The sequence below is a fragment of the Lissotriton helveticus genome, chromosome 4_2 (genome assembly GCF_964261635.1).
Source record: "Lissotriton helveticus chromosome 4_2, aLisHel1.1, whole genome shotgun sequence".
NCBI lineage: Eukaryota > Metazoa > Chordata > Amphibia > Caudata > Salamandridae > Lissotriton > Lissotriton helveticus.
In genome coordinates, this window is record NC_136064.1 from 26,369,751 (window position 1) to 26,388,417 (window position 18,667).

Sequence of the window (18,667 nt, forward strand, 5' to 3'; positions counted from 1 at the left end):
GGGCATCACGGCGGCAGCGGTAAGAGCCACGAGGGCATCTGGGCCCGTACTCAGGAAGGCGTCTTCCCCCTCCACCAACATGGGGAAACCTGATAAACAACAGCCAAAGATCTCCTTCGACACCAAAAAGACGGCGAGGCTGGTGGATGGGACGGTGGAGGATGGCGGCGCGGCCGAACCACTACCCAGTACCAACATGGAGTAGATACTGTTGGCGATCCAATCAAATCTGCAAGACATCAATGGTAAGCTTGACAACCTCACATGCAGGATGGATGGTATGGCCGCCCGTCAGGAGAAGCATGGCGAACGTCTGGATGAGGCGGAGACCAGGATCTCCGCAGTTGAAGATGAAGCGCGGACCTCCACCACGAAATGCACAGGAATGGAACGTCTCTTGGAGGTGATCAAAGCGAAGGAGGAGGATTTGGAAGCGCGCTCGAGGCGCAATAACGTTAGAATAGCGGGCCTGCCGGAGACGACCAACGCTGGGCGGATGGAGCAATTTGTCGAAAATCTGTGTAAAGATCTCTTTGGCGCGGAGGCCCTATCATCGGTCTTCATAGTGGAGCGTGCCCATAGATCGCTAGCCCCCAAGCCGCCGCCTGGCGCCACACCTCGGCCTATTGTGGCGAGAATTCTCAACTACCGGGACAGAGACACGATCCTCCGGCTTGCGCGGGAAAAGGGCAAAATCAACCATCAAGGCAACTCCCTGGAGTTCTACCCAGATCACACGGTTGCAGTTCAACAGGCAAGTAAGGAATACTCCTCCGTGAAGGCCAAGTTGCGTGATTTGAACATTGTCTACTCCATGTTATATCCAGCGCGGCTTCGAGTGGTGTGGAAGGGGAAAGCAATCGTGCTGGCAACGCCCAAGGCAGCCCAGGACTTTGTGAAAAGGGCACAGCGTGAGTCGAGAGAGGACTCGCAAAATGACCAGCACAGAGACTCGGACTAAAACCATTGACGTTGTCTCTCGTCATACAGCGGTGAGTTTTGTTGTACTGTTTCGCGCCATGGATGGCCTCGTGGCCACTGTTGGCTGTAATGGACGGCTCCGTCCGGGGCCGTAATCCTGGGGGTGGTTAATGTCGCTTTAAGACACTCGCAGTATGTCGTTGAGGCTGCCGTCCATTGAAACGGTGGGGGCTACAATACAATTCTGTTTTTCTCTTGATTTTTGCATTTCCCTGTAGCTGGCCCATGCTAAATTATCCGCCCCACAGTACATTTGTTCACGAAGCCGAGACTGGCTGCTGCAGTAACTGATGCCTGAGGCGGCTGACAGGCTCCCACCCCTTGCAGTAGCAAGGACTTCTTCCACTCGTGAGCCACCAGAGCGCGGTGACTCTCACATAATGAGGTACACTGACTTGTGGTACAGACTCCAGCTGTCGTCAGCCCATTTGCATGTGTGTAGACGGAACTACACACTGGCTGCGTCGCACTTAATACAGGTGGCGACAGGTACGAGGGGCGTGATGAGGTTGTTGCCGGCCACTGACATCGGATGGTGTCGGGTTGTTGCTGTGATGCCCCTATGGCACTGCTATTACTTGTATAACATTGCCGAGGTACTGGAGAAGTGGAGGGGGGGCGTGTAATTGGTCACATGTATTATGCATATATACAGTTGTTACTGTATCGCCGGAACCCGACCACCGGGTGTAGAGTTGTGCTCCTAGCGGACCTCCGTAAGGGTATTACCCACTAAGTGTTCTCAGTATGGGCACTGTGTTGATGGTTAAATGTTTGGGGGAATTGTGCTCTGAGGGGATATGGCTTCGGCAGGTTGGGGTTGCTGGAGTGGGTGAGATTAGGGGAGGGGGGATGATTGCAAGTTTACAAAGACCGACAACATTGCAAATATATTGCTTCTTAGGTTCTACACCGGACTGTGCTGTCATTGTTGTGATTGTTCTTTACACTGAGAGCGGAGGGGCACCACATGCAGGATTGGTATATACAGGGATGGAGTATATTGCATTCGCAGATGTCAATGGGTTCTAGGGAGGAGGGCAGATTATGCTTGAACGTTCTTACTTGGAACATAAGGGGGTTCTCTAGACCTCAGAAGGTCAGGCAGGTTTTTGCTAGTCTTAACAGATGGAACATAGATGTAGCGTTCATACAGGAATCGCACCTCGCACCACACACTCACGCACATTTGGGTGAGAGGTGGGCTGAGTCAGTATATAGGGCCTCTTATTCTTCCTACTCCCGCGGGGTGATTATCTTGATCAGGAAAGGGGTCAACTTTGAGGAGCGGCACGTTATGCATGATCCCGCTGGCAGATACGTGTTGGTGACAGGTACACTGAGGGGCCAACGAGTGACACTCTTGAACGTCTATGGACCAAACACGGATGCTCCCGAATTCTTCCGGGAAATATGGGGACACTTACAAACACATGCTAGCGCACACATACTCTGCGGGGGGGACTGGAACGTCACATTGCAGGATGGGCTAGACCGCTCCTCTCACTCGCTAGAACAGCACAAGCAATCGCGACAAATGGTGGGTCACATGATGGAGGATCTGGCCTTAGCGGATCTCTGGAGGTTGCAACACACTGATTTGCCAGGCGCTACACACATCACAGCGTCTCACAATAGTTGGTCCAGGCTAGATTACTGGCTAGGTTCTAGGGACATGGCTCTGTGGGTTCGTAAGTTACAGGTGCTGCCCCGCACACTATCAGACCACAACCCTGTCATGCTACAGGTGGAGCTGCCACGTTACACCCCCCCCCTTCCAGTGGCGTTTCAATGCCCGTGCCCTATCAGACACAGTCTATGTTGACACGATACAAAAGGCTATCAAAGACTACTTTGCTAATAATGCGCAAACAACGGAAGACCCGTGCCTTCTCTGGGAGGCATTCAAAGCTACGATCAGGGGAGTCTGCTTAAGCACCACCATAGGGATACTCAGGGATATCAGGGGCCAAATTCGTCGCTGTGAGAAGCAAATGAGGGACTTGGAATTGTTGTATGAGACGACACAGGATATTTCCCATTTACCAGGCTTGCGTGCATTGAATACGGAGCATGCGGACTTTTTGGAGTCCGAGATAAAGTACTTAGATCGCCCACAAGTGGCTAGAGCCTTCGGGGAGGGAGGTAGGCCAGGGGGTGTACTGGCGCGTAAAATTTGTGAGGGATGGGGACACACAGCGATACTCAGAATAAACTCTAAGGAAGGTGTACCACAAACGCACTCTGAAGATATCTTGAAATGCTTTGTTGACACCTTTGGCACGCTATATCAGTCGCAACCCACAGCCCCGGCGGAGGACACGTATGACTATTTACACGATGTGGCGATTGGCTGGCTATCGGATGCGCATAGGGAATACCTGGCTAGGCCCATCACAGTGGAGGAGGTGACAGAAGTGATCACTTCGGAAGGCGCCGGGCCCTGACGGGTACACCTCTGAATTTTACATACAGTTTGCGGATATTATCGCTCCCTATTTAGTGGACATGTATGGCGCTGCCTTCAAGAAATCGTTACTCCCCCCCACTCTGTGAGAAGCCATGATCATTGCTCTTCTAAAGCCATCCAAAGATCCGGAGGAATGTGATTCCTATAGACCTCTATCCCTGATTAACGTGGACTCAAAAATCCTCGCAAAACTGATAGCGGGTCGACTGTCCCCCTTGGTGACCCGTCTGGTCCTTCCGGATCAATTGGGATTTGTACCCACTAGATCCACATCACATAACACTAGATCTTTGTTTGCTCTTTCACATTACCTTCAACCTTCGGTTAAGGCTGCGGCTGTCATGCTTGACGCCGCAAAAGCGTTTGATTCCATTGAATGGCGGTATATGCTCATCGTTCTGAACCGAATGGGGTTCCCTAAACGGTTTGTACAGTGGGTCACCTTGCTCTACACAGAACCACGCGCTAGGGTTAGGATCAACGGCTATATCTCAGGCCCGTTCGATATTGAGCGTGGCACTAGACAGGGCTGCCCATTATCCCCTCTGTTATTTGCGCTGGCGCTGGAGCCCCTTGCGTGCATAGTGCGCCAGAACTACAAAGAGTCGGCACTGCAATTTGCAGCCAGGCCACTTCACATATCACTCTACGCGGACGACATGTTATTATACGTCTGTGACCCTGAAATCCATTTAAACCCGCTGCTCAGAGAATACATCCGCTTCGGCGGACATTCGGGGTTGGCGATTAATTGGTCCAAATCCTCCATAATACCTCTGACTGACACCACTTTGCCCTTCGACGTGGATTTCCCGTTGGACTGGCAACAGGAACCGATTCGCTACTTAGGGGTCATGTTCCACAGAGATCCGGAAGAGGTCCTGCGAGCGAACTATGGGGTGGTACTCTCTAAGCTTGAAGATAAGATCCAACGTTGGATTCGATTGCCACTCTCGCTAGCCGACAGAATCGCAATCGTCAAGATGAACGTATTACCCAAACTATTATACCTGTTTAACAACGTTCCAATCACGCCGACACGTGAGATCTTCCGCCGCATAAAATCCATGGTGCGGACTTTGATATGGGCAGGCAAACAGGCTTGTGTTGATTTGCAGACTCTAACGCTTCCATTCGCGAGGGGCGGCTTCAGTGTGCCTGATTTTCTTCTCTATTACCTCTGCGCGCAGGCACAGTATGCGGCGTATTGGTACCACAAGGTCCCATATCTTGCACATACGGCAGTTGAAGAGGGTGATGCTCATCCCATCCCCCTCGCTGCGATCGTATCACACTCTAGGCCGCCACTGCATGCAATGGACATCAACACAGTGGACACCACGGTCAGAGCGTGGCACAGGCTTGGACAGCTGGCCCACAAGACCCCGCTATATGCACCGGACATGCCTTTGCAACATCACCAGGCGCTGTCAGTCACTGGTGAAACGGTTGGAATGTCCTTGCTGAGTAGAGCTGGTATTGACAAGCTAGGAGATGTGTTTCAAGCCGGAACATTCGTAGGCCTAGACCAATTGAATTATATCCAAAACCAGACTCCCATGTTCCGCTTCACGTACTATAGGTTGACTAGAGCGTTGAGGGAACATTACCCAACATTCCCAACAGAACCAGACTGCCTTACACCACTACAACTACTGATTACTACTACTGATCTTTCCCATCTAGTGTCCAGATTATACTCAGCTGCACAATCGGAACTGGCGGGACACACTCAGAAGGCTAGGGGGCGGTGGGATGCGCTACTAGAAGATCCGTTAACAGATGAGGAATGGAATAGCACTTGCGCGTTAACACAGATTTTGACGCCTAACGGCAACTTAAGAATCATACATTTTAAATTTATTCACCAGATCTACTACACACCGACCAAACTGCGTAGGTTTGGCCTACAGGAGGAAGACAGATGCAAGAGGTGCAATAGGGAGGGGGCGGATTTTGCACATCTGGCCTGGGACTGCGAAAAGGTGGCAGGGTACTGGGGGGAGGTCACTATCGCACTAGCTGTCATGTTAGAGGAAGAGGTACAGTGCACACCCAAGATCTGTTTACTGGGAATAGTTCCTCAATTCCGAGCGTTGAAACGCAGGTTTTGTGCACTTGCTTTATTGCTGGCAAAAAGACAGGTGGCGCAATGTTGGCACAGCCGAAAGGTACCGACGAAGAAAACATGGCTTCATGATATGTCCATCTGCCGGGACAGACTACAAACATATGAGGAGCAATTGCCAGCGAGGTCCAGACCAAAGGATATATGGTGTTTTTTGACAGAATACCTTACCTCACTGCAGGACAGTGAGGAGGATTAGATCATCTTCTGTTTCAATCTCATGGGTGGGATGTTTGGTGCACAGGTACAGATCGGATGAAGGCACACACAGGGTGGGCCCTGGAGCTATGATTGTATGAATATCTAGGTCGTATGGAATGATGATGTTAGGTCTTAAGTTGGGGTATGTTGTATTTCTATATAAAAGGTTACAATGTAAGACTCACGTCACTTGTCAGCAACGAGTCCTCTATAAGATGTTGAGGGTAGTAGTACCTACAGTTTACACGCTCTGCTTCGTAACACGCTTGATAACTACTAACTGATTGCATTGAAATAGCGAGCCGGCCCCAGGGTTGTAGGCTCATGCTGTGTACTCTGCTTTGTGTCAATAAAGGTCTTACACAAAAAAAAAAAAAAAACAAGGGAGGAGATCTAATCGATTGCGACCCTGGCATGGCAATCTGTAGTAATTTGATCCAAACAAATATTGTTGTCTTGAGTAGATTTAATTAGTTACATGGAAAGAGAGCCAGAGTAGAAATCAACTGGCTCTAACAGACATTAACTCAAGAATGCCCACAGGACATTCTAAGGTAACCAAGCACCAGAAGATACATTCCAATAACAACATTACATAAACTAAAGTGACAGCTTACTACATTACCTTCTCTTCTCAATAATCTAAAAGAAAAATAAACTCGTGAAAAAAAACAACACAAAAAATCTACTGAGTTCATAACACAAAACAAATAAGGGTACCGAACCCCTGTGGTAAATAAATAATTAAATACCTGTTCTATTTTTGACTAGATATACAATAACAGATAGCTCAATAAATAAGAGTCAAGATTCGAGGTATCTTGAGTTTTGCAGGTTTAATAAAACATAAGGGACAGGAACAGGACAGCCTGCATGGGAATAGGATGGCAGGGCCCGGCAGCTGCCGGGGCAGGATCTGGGAATGGCTAGCAAACTTTAATAACAGTGCACAATATTTATAGTTAAACAATTGCATTACAGTTAATACAGTAGGCGTAGCAGTGGGTGGAGTTCGTAGCAGTCGCGAAAGATAAGGCTGAAGTGGGTGTAACAAGAGGCGTGTATATAGACATGTGATGTAAACGTAACAGAATATGTCATAAATGGGGCGGAAACATGGAGGGGGCTACCTAAGGAGCCGGGACCTCTGACCTAGTGGTGCGCGCAAGCTGGCAATGACGTGTTACTAGGAAGAACAGGACTTAGGACTAGGAATACAAGAGGTAGCACAAATGCCGCAAATCGCAGGGCCACATTGTATACAGAGGCAGCAACTGAATATGATCATTACTGCAATACCTAGGAATGACAATACTTTCCATCCCCAGGCAGAAATGATACTCCAGAGCCAACCGGACCATGTCCAGGTGCCTGGATTCTGGTGTAACTGATGGGCAATTTTATGAAGTCTGGTTATAGCTGAATAAACAGACGGCGCGTTATTAGGAATGAAAATGCAGCAACTAGATCCGATGACTCTACATGCTCCTCCTCTATCGGCCAGTATGACGTCAAGAACAAGACGATTTTGGAGCACGACAAATCTCATAGCAGATTGCTCTTCGGTTAAGTTACCTAGAGCAGAAGTAGTCTCATTCACTACTGCTTCAAGGGTTCTGGTTAGTCTACGTATTAACTTACTATTCTGGACAGGGCCTATAAAAAAGAAGAAACCTTTATTAAAGTCTTGATATTGTTCGAGAGTAGTTTCAGTTTGATCGACAATTGGGGACTCAATCTCCCTTCTATACCTGACGTGTACTAGATGTGTGTTTCTATGATAATCGGATGGGGCTAGGAAAACTGGTGGCAGTAGGAAGGCAATGTAACATGTTCCATCCCAATCGAGGGGCAGACGAACATATGCGGTCTGACCACAAACAAAATAAGAATGACGTGAGGCTTTGAAAATAGATTTCCCACTGTCACTATACTCGACAGTAGTAGTACAATCACTATGTCCTACATGTGCGGAACCATTCTTTCTGACACATAATTCGCCTTTGACTGGTAGTACTGAAATAGCAGGTAAGTCTGGAGTAGTATCAGACTGAACGTTCAGGACCATAAAATTCGAAGAATAATTACCTAAATTATAAACTTCATTTTCTAGATCTAACCCTGTTCTATGGGGGAGACCTTGCTTGTCTGGAAAACATGTTCAATTCAGAAGGGACATATCATTTGAGGATGACGTTAACATGGACCATGCTCCACACGAACCATTATGTGAAAACGGATAAGGAAAGAGTGGCAGAACTCCCTTCGGTGTCTGGAAAGGGGGGAGTCGACCACACACCCAACAATTAGTGGCATTGCTGGTCTGGTGTGAATAGTGTAACATTCTGATAAATGTATTATTGCGCATAGCAAGACGATAGGATAGCTCGTGAGGAGGCAGATCACTAAATGTGTGCTCTACTGTAGCATTAGAAAACTTATTTACATGAGAAATTGGAAAACATAAATGCAATGCATAACTTGTACAGGTAACCATCAAACTCAAAAATAGAAGAAAACATAGAATAACGATACATCTGATAGAGTTTTGACTAACTCTCTCACTATGGGGGTCTATCTCATACATGTCAGAAACCTGTCTAACCGTTTCACCCGAGGGGGACTTAGACAATTAAACTGGCTGACTTATTTTACTGGACCGGAGTTTACTTTTATACTCCTGCTGCGGAGTTTCCTCTAACAGGGGAGGCTTGGAATCAAAGTCAATTTTTAGGCAGTCTTTCGGAAAAAGGTAGTCCTTTGAAATGTTCTTGGCAAATGTTTTTATACGCAATCCATGGAATTTCTTGATATGGGACATATGTACCCAGCCCTTACGGCCTTCCAACTTCACGGCCGTACGGGTGGTCAGAAGGACAAGTTGAGGTTGCTTCCAGCGGGGCTCCAGCGGGCTTGAACGATCAAAGTTCCTTACAAGGACGAGACATCCTGGAACGATTTCATGCGGTTTCACCTCGGTATTGTCTGGAAATGCGGCGGCAACCTGTGAACGACAAGAGTGGAGGGCAGACATCAAGGAAGCTAGGTAATCTGTCAGCATATTACTGGAAACATCTGTAATACTTCGGGGTCTAGGTGTACCCCACATGTTTGGGGGGCGGCCGAATACGACCTCATAAGGGGACAGACCTGATCTGGAATGTGCGACCATGCGCATATAAAATAGGGCGACTGGCAGAGCTACTAGCCAGTCCACACCTTTCTCTTTACAGACTTTGGCGATGCGGATTTTTAGGGTCTGATTATGTCTCTCTACGAGACCGGCTGCTTCTGGATGGCGTACACAATGGAACTTCCACTGGTATCCTAACAGAAGGGAAACATGCTTCATTAACTCAGATGAGAATGGCTGGCCGTTATCAGAATACACGACCCTAGGGAGTCCATAACGAGGGAAAAATTCACGAACCAGCTGCTTGGCAGTGGTCGCGGCTGTGTAATCTGGAACTGGATATGCCTCTGTCCACCTGGACAAAGCGCATACAACTACAAGGACATACTTGAAACCTCGACATCGCTCCATCTGAATATAATCCATCTGGAGGACTTCAAAAGGGTGGTCAGGAGGCTGGAATCCCCCTTGTTCCACCGGGACACTTTTACCTGGATTGAACTGGCAACATATCATACAGGTACGGACTTTCTGCTTGGCTGCAGCTCGTAAGTGCTTGTTGGACCAAATGTTCTGGATACTGTCTAACATGGCTTTTTCTCCTAAATGTGCAGGACTATGTGCGGTATTAATAATGACTTGAACCATTGAGTCGGGGAGAAACCATGTGGCTTTTCCCTTCGTCAACCATCCCTGATCTGTCTGGACCCCTCCTTGTTCGGACCATTTCTTGATTTCTTCAGGAGTAGCATGTAACTGTATGTCTATGACATCTTGAGTGGGGTCCTTAACTGTCATGCAAGTAGTCTGCTCTGGAGTGAATGTCGGTGTCTTGTTAACTGGTATGTCTGGTGTCTGAGCTGTAAGCTTGGCTGTTCGATCTGCTAGATCATTACCTTGGGAAATAATGTCAGTAACTTTCGTATGTGCTTTGCACTTCATGATAGCGATAGCTGTCGGTAAATGTATTGCATCTAACAGAGCTTGAATGAGGAGACCATGCTGAATCTTGGTTCCATGAGAAGTCATGAAACCTCTCTCCTGCCAGAGTACTCCGAAGTCGTGTACAACTCCGAATGCGTAACGTGAATCTGTATATATGTTTACTTTCAGGTTCTTGGCACGTATGCAGGCTTGAGTCAGAGCGACTAGCTCTGCTGCTTGAGCGGACAGAGTGTCAATACGGTGTGTTTCAATAACTTCAGTGTCAGTAGTCACTGCATACGCGGCTACTAGCTCTCCTGTACTTGTTCTCATACATGAACCATCCACATAAAGTGTCAGGTCGGGATCTGGTAGTGGAATATCTGTCAGGTCTTGTCTTGGCTTTGTCATAGTGTTAACTACTTCCACACAGTCATGTGTGGCAGGATTTGAAGAAACTGACGGTAACAGTGTAGCAGGATTTAGAACGTTGCAGCGTCTGATTTCTATGTGTGGCTGGAACAGTGTCAATTCATAACCTGTTAAACGTGCAATGGTCAAGTGCTGAGTCTGTGTTCGGTTTAAAAGAACCTCCACGGAGTGTGGAACTTGTACTGTCAGGGAGTGTCCTAACACTATGGAATCACTTTGTCTGATAGCTAGTGCTGTGGCTGCAACTGACTTGAGGCACGCAGGCAGAGCCTGGGCTACAGGATCTAGTGTGCTCGAGAAATAGGCACAGGGCTTGTACTGTCCTGCTTGATCTTGTGTGAGAACAGATAATGCAGTACCATTACGTTCTGTGACAAAAAGTGTAAAAGGCTTACTGTAGTTCGGTGTAGCTAGAACAGGTGCTTGGCATAAGGCTTTCTTTAATTCATTAAAACTAAGTGTATGTTCAGATGTCCAAGGGAGGACAGTCGACACGGCTGCCTCCTGTGTCGTTAACTGTATCAGTGGCTTGGCTAGGAATGCATACTGAGGAATCCATTGTCTGCAATAAGAAGTGAGGCCGATAAAAGCTCGTACCTCCTTCTGGGTCTTGGGCTGAGGAAGACTCGCTATTAACTGGATACGGTCTGGTGTCAACTGCCTACCCCACTTGGACAGTAAGTGGCCCAAGTAGATCACTTGCTGGACACAGAATTGAAGCTTCGAAGGGGACACCTTGTGCCCCATCTCGGCTAGGAAATACAGAACTGTAAGTGATGCTCGCTCGCAGTCACGCTCAGAACGGGCTGTGATCAGTAGATCATCGACATACTGGAGCAGGGCAGTGTCTGTTGGCATGTGAATATTGTCTAGTTGTCTTTTAAGTGCTTGACTGTAAATACTAGGACTTTCTGTGAAACCTTGAGGAGCTCGTGTGAATTTATAGCTTCTTCCATTTAAACAGAATCCGAAAAGGAACTGGCTGTCTGGATGAATGGGGACACTGAAAAATGCATTCTTGAGGTCGATCACAGTAAAAAATACAGCTTCAGAATCAATAGCTGTCAATAGGGATGAAATATCTGGGACTACTGGATACTGGGGTATGATACATTTATTAAGTTCTCGAAGGTCAATCACTAATCGATATACTGGAGGTGCATTTGGATCAGTACGTTTCATGACTGGAATAATAGGAGAATTACATACATTAGAGTCAGTTTCTACAACTACTCCTTGAGCAATGAGCTCGTCAATAATTTTGGATAAGGCTGCTACAGCCTCAGGTGGCAGTCTGTACTGTCTGATTCGTGGTAACACTACACCTGGTTTGAGAGTCACACGATGGGGTGTGATTTGCATAAAACCAACATCAGTTGGACCTTGTGCCCATAGATGCTGCGGGACATCCAGTAATCTTGGATCAAAATCACGCAATACATAGTGACCCTTAAAGTCACGTAAAAACAAACGTATTCCTTCTGGGGAGCAGCAAATAACTGCACCTAATTCTTTCAATGTTTTAATACCTAACAAATTTTCTGGACATGACTTCGTAAGTAACAAATCAGTAGTTCGGGACAATGGACCAACTTCTAGAGTAACTGGCTTTGATATCTCGTTTACAATAGGCTTTCCTGAAAATCCAAGGGAAACATTTCTAGAGCCTGAGAGCGGAGCCCCTGGAACCTCGTCATGACTGATGGTAGTCCTACTTGCCCCTGTATCAATCAGAAACATTCTGTCTTTCCCCAATACTTGACTGTGTACATAGGGACCCTCTTGATCTACAGGTATCTCGATGAGAGGCAAGCCTACCTCCCTCTCTAGGCTGTTTCATGAATATGCTTGATACTCTGGATACTCGGTCTGGGCATATTGGTACATCTGCTGTGTAACATGCTGTGTTGCAGCTATAGGCTGCAGTGCTGGAGCTGTCTGTGGTGCATTCTGTGGTGACTGGGAAGTCTGTGAAACTTGTTCTTGTCTAGGCGGACGTGGTCTTTCTTTAGTCTTACCAGTAGCTATGTTGTGTTTCAGAACTGCACACTCATTTATAAAATGACCTGGCTGTTTACAATAATTGCAGGTCCCTTTAACGGGAACTGCAGGATGACTGGCTTGACTCGGACCCCTCTTCTGACTGTCTTGTGGAACAGATTGTGCAACTAATACTTTCATTTTCGTGTCTTTCATACGTTTCCTTTCGTGTTCTTGCTCTTCCCTGATTCTATTCTGGTGATACTGGAGCATCTGAAGCATTTGTGACGGGGTATTAGCTTGCCAGGTACTTTCGACTTTCAAAACTCGATTTTTAACTTGTGGACTTGAATTCTCGACTAGTTTGGTAACAAAAAGATGAGGGTATGACTCGCTACTCGTCTTCAAACCACTGTTAATACTAAAACATTTCTCGAATCTAGAATAAAAATCACTAGTATCTTCGTCTGGTTTCTGTTTACAGGCTGAGATTGCATCCCAGTCTTCCTTTTTCGTGGCTAGTAATCTTGGCAAAACTTGTATTAACAGTTCAGGTAATTCTTTACATTTGTCTCCTAGACCGGTACCTGGTACACGTGTATTTTCTTCAGCTTCTAGAATTGCCCAATCTATCTTTTTCTCTCCCACCTCCCATTCTTTTTCCTTGAGTTTTTCATATATGCCTGCAAGCAACAGGACCTTTAACATTTTAATGATATCTGGATACGTGTATTCTCCCATACGGAGCATGTCTTTTAATTCACGGTGGAACCCTGCTGGATCTTTGTCATGACAGGGAATTAACTTTTTCATCTCCAAGAGTTCCATCTTCGTAATCGGGGTGTAAACAAATACTCGTTGCATTTCACCACCCTGTGTCCTAACTGGGTGTACTTCTCGTAATGGATGCTGTCTGTCTATGTAAAACGGTTTACTTTCTGGGGGTGAGACGTGAACAAAATGTGGGTTCAGAAACGTTCTATATTTGTGGCGCTGTTCTAGAATGACACTAATTAAATCGGTACCTAAACCTTTCATCTATACTGGAGTAACTCATTCAGAACATCATGTAACGGACCTGGATCAGAATGTTGTCCCTCATACAGTGTAATGAGGTGCTGGATCATATACATACCCACCAGTCGCTGCTCGGCTGGGGGCAGTTTCAGAAACATTTGTGCCACTATTTCGTCTGGAAAAGTGGTAGAATCAGTAATCCATCGGACTGCTGATCGGGCTAGTTCTTGTTCATGCATGGTACTAAGTTCACTATAACCGATTCGTGATTTCAGAATGTGATCGGTAGCTTGAAATACTTGCTCTAGAGAACCTTGTTCTGGTGCTGGAAGAGGAACAGTTTTGTTGTAGTCTAGACGTGAATGTCGGTCGGAAAGTCTAGTTATACCTACATACGCTATTCTGGAAAGATTCTCGTCGTCTACCTCTTCAGTAGAAGAGTTGTCTTCTTTCTCACTTACTTGGGCTGCTTTGCGTTTCTCGTGAAACCTTATTATTTCCTTACGAATTTTCTTGTACATACTCTCTATACTACTGAGTGTCTTGTGTCTTCCCTCGGCTATATTATCACTCCACCTTGTCAGAACTTTCATTTCGGTCGGATCTTTAGTCGGACAATCTTGTTCCCTTATTAAACAATTGATTAGAAATTTTAATAGCATGAGCTGGGTCTCAGCTTTCCTTAGAGACATGATTTCGCCAATACTTTCTGGATCGTCTCCTGTACGGATGAAACGATATATTCTGTCTAGATCTTCTTTCATATTCGGTAGGGTGTCCAAATACTCGGTCACCCGTCTTACACGCAATGAATATATAACCATATTATCATCGCCTGGGACTGGATCATAACGGCATTCGGTAAGAGCTCGCTTGATATCTGCAACGGACTGATATTTGGGCGTACGCTGTAACGCACGTTCATGTAACTCGACTAATGTTACACGTTTGTGTGGCGGCGGGGTACCAGGAGGACCTCCCCCCGCGGCCCCTAAACTGGAATCGTCGACGGATACTCTTCGTGCTGGCAGAGTGACCGATGTAGCGGGTACTTTTACTGTAGGCTGGACCGGGGGTACCGTAACAGGTGCTGTAACAGGTGCCCCGGTGGCTGGAAGAGCAGGAATTACATTATTTACAGGAGCTGGCGGAACAGGATTTGCATATTCTGGGACTGTGTCGTCCAAATAGGACGAGAGAAAAATATCAGCTGCGGTCGGTTTGTGACGTAGCTTAATCGGAACTAATGGCGGCGGAAAATTACATGGTGCTTCCGGGGTTGCTTTTGGCAAGCCCTCGGCAAGAAGAGGATACATACCCTTAATGAGGGCATTTCTCTGTCTGTCTGACTGTTCGGCTTTAACTCGTTCACCTATTTCGATTAATTCCCTTTCTTGGGCTCTTTCAGAGGATTCTCTACTTAATTCTGACTTTCTGATTTCTTTCTCTGTTCTTTTATGAGATTCTTTGCGCCATAACTCGATGGCATCTTTCTGGGACTGTCTAGATTTCTTTTTCCATAATACTTCTTCTACTCGCATGATGCACTCGGCATCCCATGTACCTGATACAGGCCATCTATATTTCTCTTCTAGATCTTTAGTATACTCGACCCATAAGTCTAGATATAATATGGCACTTATGCCATGCTTATGATACATAAAATGACCTGGACTGTCCCTAGGCGGGACAGGAACTGCTTCTTCGAGCAGACCTTTTCTAGTTCTTAACTGACGTAACTTGGAGAACAGAGGCATAGCTAAGACTGGAATCTGGACACAAATACAATACACGATGAAACACAATAATGACTGAGGAAACAACTCATTCATACCACGACATTGAAAACACATTGAAATGACATTTTAAAATAACAGTTCGGACAGAAACATTACCTGGAATACTTGAGAATAAAAACACATGAATTTCTCGAGAACAGAACTTACTAGAATTACTAGATGCACTGCTGAAACAGTACAAAACATACCGGTCTCATTTAAGAGACACGTCAGGACCCGCATCCACCTAGGTGGACACTTCGTGTTGGATTTGCGTACCCAAACCCACGGACCAGAGACAATTTAATTGACCCTGTCTAGATACTACCCCAGCAACGGTACTCACCGGGCAGCAAGAACGGAAGGCCTCGGACTGGACTGGACTGCTACGATGACGGACTACGAACTTCGGACTTCAGTTACGGGTGGGCCTCCGGATACCTCGGACCTTGGACTCTCGGCTTGGGCTCTGGTCGGGACTCGCCGCGTTCCTCCACCGCCTCGTCTGGATGCTGGACCGCAACCTCCGTCTCCTCCGTGGACCTGAGGGATACTTGAAGCAGAAATATCTGCCGCTGCGCAGGATGGTTCCGTCACGGCTGCAGAGGATCAGGGGGCCTGCGTGGCTTCTCCGGCGCGTGGGGAAAGGGCAAGTCCCTGTTCGGGTGCCATTATGTGGTAAATAAATAATTAAATACCTGTTCTATTTTTGACTAGATATACAATAACAGATAGCTCAATAAATAAGAGTCAAGATTCGAGGTATCTTGAGTTTTGCAGGTTTAATAAAACATAAGGGACAGGAACAGGACAGCCTGCATGGGAATAGGATGGCAGGGCCCGGCAGCTGCCGGGGCAGGATCTGGGAATGGCTAGCAAACTTTAATAACAGTGCACAATATTTATAGTTAAACAATTGCATTACAGTTAATACAGTAGGCGTAGCAGTGGGTGGAGTTCGTAGCAGTCGCGAAAGATAAGGCTGAAGTGGGTGTAACAAGAGGCGTGTACATAGACATGTGATGTAAACGTAACAGAATATGTCATAAATGGGGCGGAAACATGGAGGGGGCTACCTAAGGAGCCGGGACCTCTGACCTAGTGGTGCGCGCAAGCTGGCAATGACGTGTTACTAGGAAGAACTGGGGGGCTATGACTTCTGCGCTAGAAGAAGAGACTAAAGTCTGGAGAGTCAGAGCGACATGTACCTAAACACTATCTAGTATCTGATGTTTAGAGAACATGTTGATAGAATCCAAATGTTATCAGGGTAAAGGCTAACAGACTCTAAGACTGGGGCATGCATTATTCTACATGTAGTGCGTGCTGAGGAATATTAAATGACCATTAATACAGTATTTCTCTTACATGGAGACGTAAAGGCTAGACCATGACGGAAACTATTGATGCGATTCAGTAGCTTAGGAATGCAGAGAAGGAGGGCTGGACTGATAACTAGAATCATAACATACTCTTGGCAGACTGAGAGGCAGAGCCAGGCCGAGCCGGGCACTGCGAGGCATGAAAGTAAGCTAAGGGTCAGGGATACAGGTGGGGGCTGTATCGCTCCTCAGAGAGGGTTCAGGAAACAGGAGCTGAATCTGAGTCCGGGCCCTTTTGAGGCCTAGAAACGGGGACAATTCAATGAATTAACGTGCACACTGTAAAACGTGGCAACGTAGCTTTACATAGGCCTAATATTCGTTGTTTTCACGAGGACTGGGAACTGGCATACTAAAGTTGGACACAACTATAATTGCGTCTTTAATCGATCAAAAGGGAATACATATGCATATTGATCATGCAAATATAGCATAAGATGGGGAACACGTAGGGACACAGAACATGGCAAAATTTACTTTTCCACACCCCAAACATCCACACTATACATCATTATTCTCTATATCTAAAAGGTCTAACAATAGAACGAGAACTCTTCCTAAGAACAATATTAGAAGCAGACTGATAATTACTCTTACCAGGTTGCTCCTGGCTAGAACAATTAACTTTAGCAACTTTACTCAAGTTCCACCAAAACCCTCCTTCAACTTTAACAGCATTCCCACTTATCTTAAGAACCTTGACGGGAGGACCAAATTTACACTCCCCTTTATTAACATGAGTAGATTTCCTAATTCTGACACAATCTCCAACATTCAAGGTGCACAATTTTGCCCCTTTCTTAACGTCAAAGGTTGATTTTTGTTTTTCTTGAGTAATAGTTGCACTTCCTTTTGCAAAAGACATCAACTTTTCCACATCAGATTCATTTTTAACTCACTTTGAAATCCAACCTGGACGAAAAGAAGTGTTCAGTTTCCTTCCCCTCATTAATTCAAAAGGGGAAACCTTTGTTGAGGAATGAAGAGTGGTTCTATAAAACCAAAACATGCTCCTAAGAGATTTGACAACATCTCAATTCCTATCTTTTGCCCATCTCACGCAATCACCAACCACCCTATTCATTCGATCCACAAGACCATTTCCTTGAGGATAATATAGGGAACTCTTACTGTGTTTGACACCAGAAGTAGACAAAAAATCTACCAATTCTTTAGAAACAAACTGTTTTCCATTATCAGATACAAGAATTTCTGGAAAACCTTCTCTGCTCCAAACATCACTCAAGAAATCAATGACAACTTTCGAGTCAACATCCTTGACTAACTTGAATTCTGGCCATTTAGACGCATAATCAATCATCACTAAAATAAACCTAGCACCACCACATATAGGGTCCCATCACATCAAGTCCAACTTTTTGCCAAGGATGATCTGGACATTCCACCGGAATTAGTGGAGGAACACAAGTTTTGAGAGATTTGTCTGAGGATTTGCAGATACTGCAATTCAAAACAAACTCATCGACTTCAGCATCCATACCTGGCCACCAAAAAGTATCACAAATGCGACGTTTAGTAAATGAACACCCTAAATGTCCCTCATGAGCCCTGATTATAATACCTTTTCTAAACACTTGTGGAGGAATTAATTTGTCATTGCATAAAAGAATATCATCTTCCACAGACAACTCGTCCTCGACCTTAGAAAAAGGTTGAAGAGAAAGTGAAAGAACTTTCTCTCTTGGCCACCCAGACCTAATAAAATTGCAAACTTCTTGAAGAACAGAATCATTAGCAAAAGCTTGCATCCACTACTCCTCAGAACAAAATTCTGCTGCTTGTCAAAACGTAATTTAAGCTTACTACATTATTCATAAGTTTCAGGACATTCTGGTTTGCATGGAAAACAGACCCAGAGTCAAGTTCATTTACTGCAATTACTTAATACCTATAGAGTTACTTGGTCAAGAAACCCAGAATCTGGCCCTACTTTCTATTCAAGCAACCAAAGGCAGACACATGTCAAGAAGCCACAGGCAACAAAAGGGCCACATTTCTGAAGAAGACCTCAGAGTAAGACAATAAAGAGGAAGGCCGAAATGTGATTATGATCTACGAAACATGGTGGAAACACAATCAGGAAGCAGCATGTTATTGCTGCAGCCATGGAAACATTCAAAAGAATTAGTCGAATGCCACCTCTTCCCCAGAGCCATTTCCTGCCTGAGCCTGGCAGCTGGGAGGCACACAACTCAGCTCCGAAGAGGATGGAAGAAGAAA

The 18,667-nt window shown here is 46.0% G+C and overlaps 1 protein-coding gene across 1 annotated transcript in view; it reads left to right on the top strand.

Moving 5' to 3' along the window:
* Positions 1-4,767: 4,767 nt before the first annotated feature.
* Positions 4,768-18,667, top strand: part of LOC144752164 (uncharacterized) — a 33,043-nt gene continuing 19,143 nt past the window's right edge. Inside the window, exon 1 of the mRNA XM_078640091.1 lies at positions 4,768-4,899. Coding sequence (XP_078496217.1) covers positions 4,768-4,899 — 132 coding nt within the window. The remainder of the gene's footprint in view (positions 4,900-18,667) is intronic.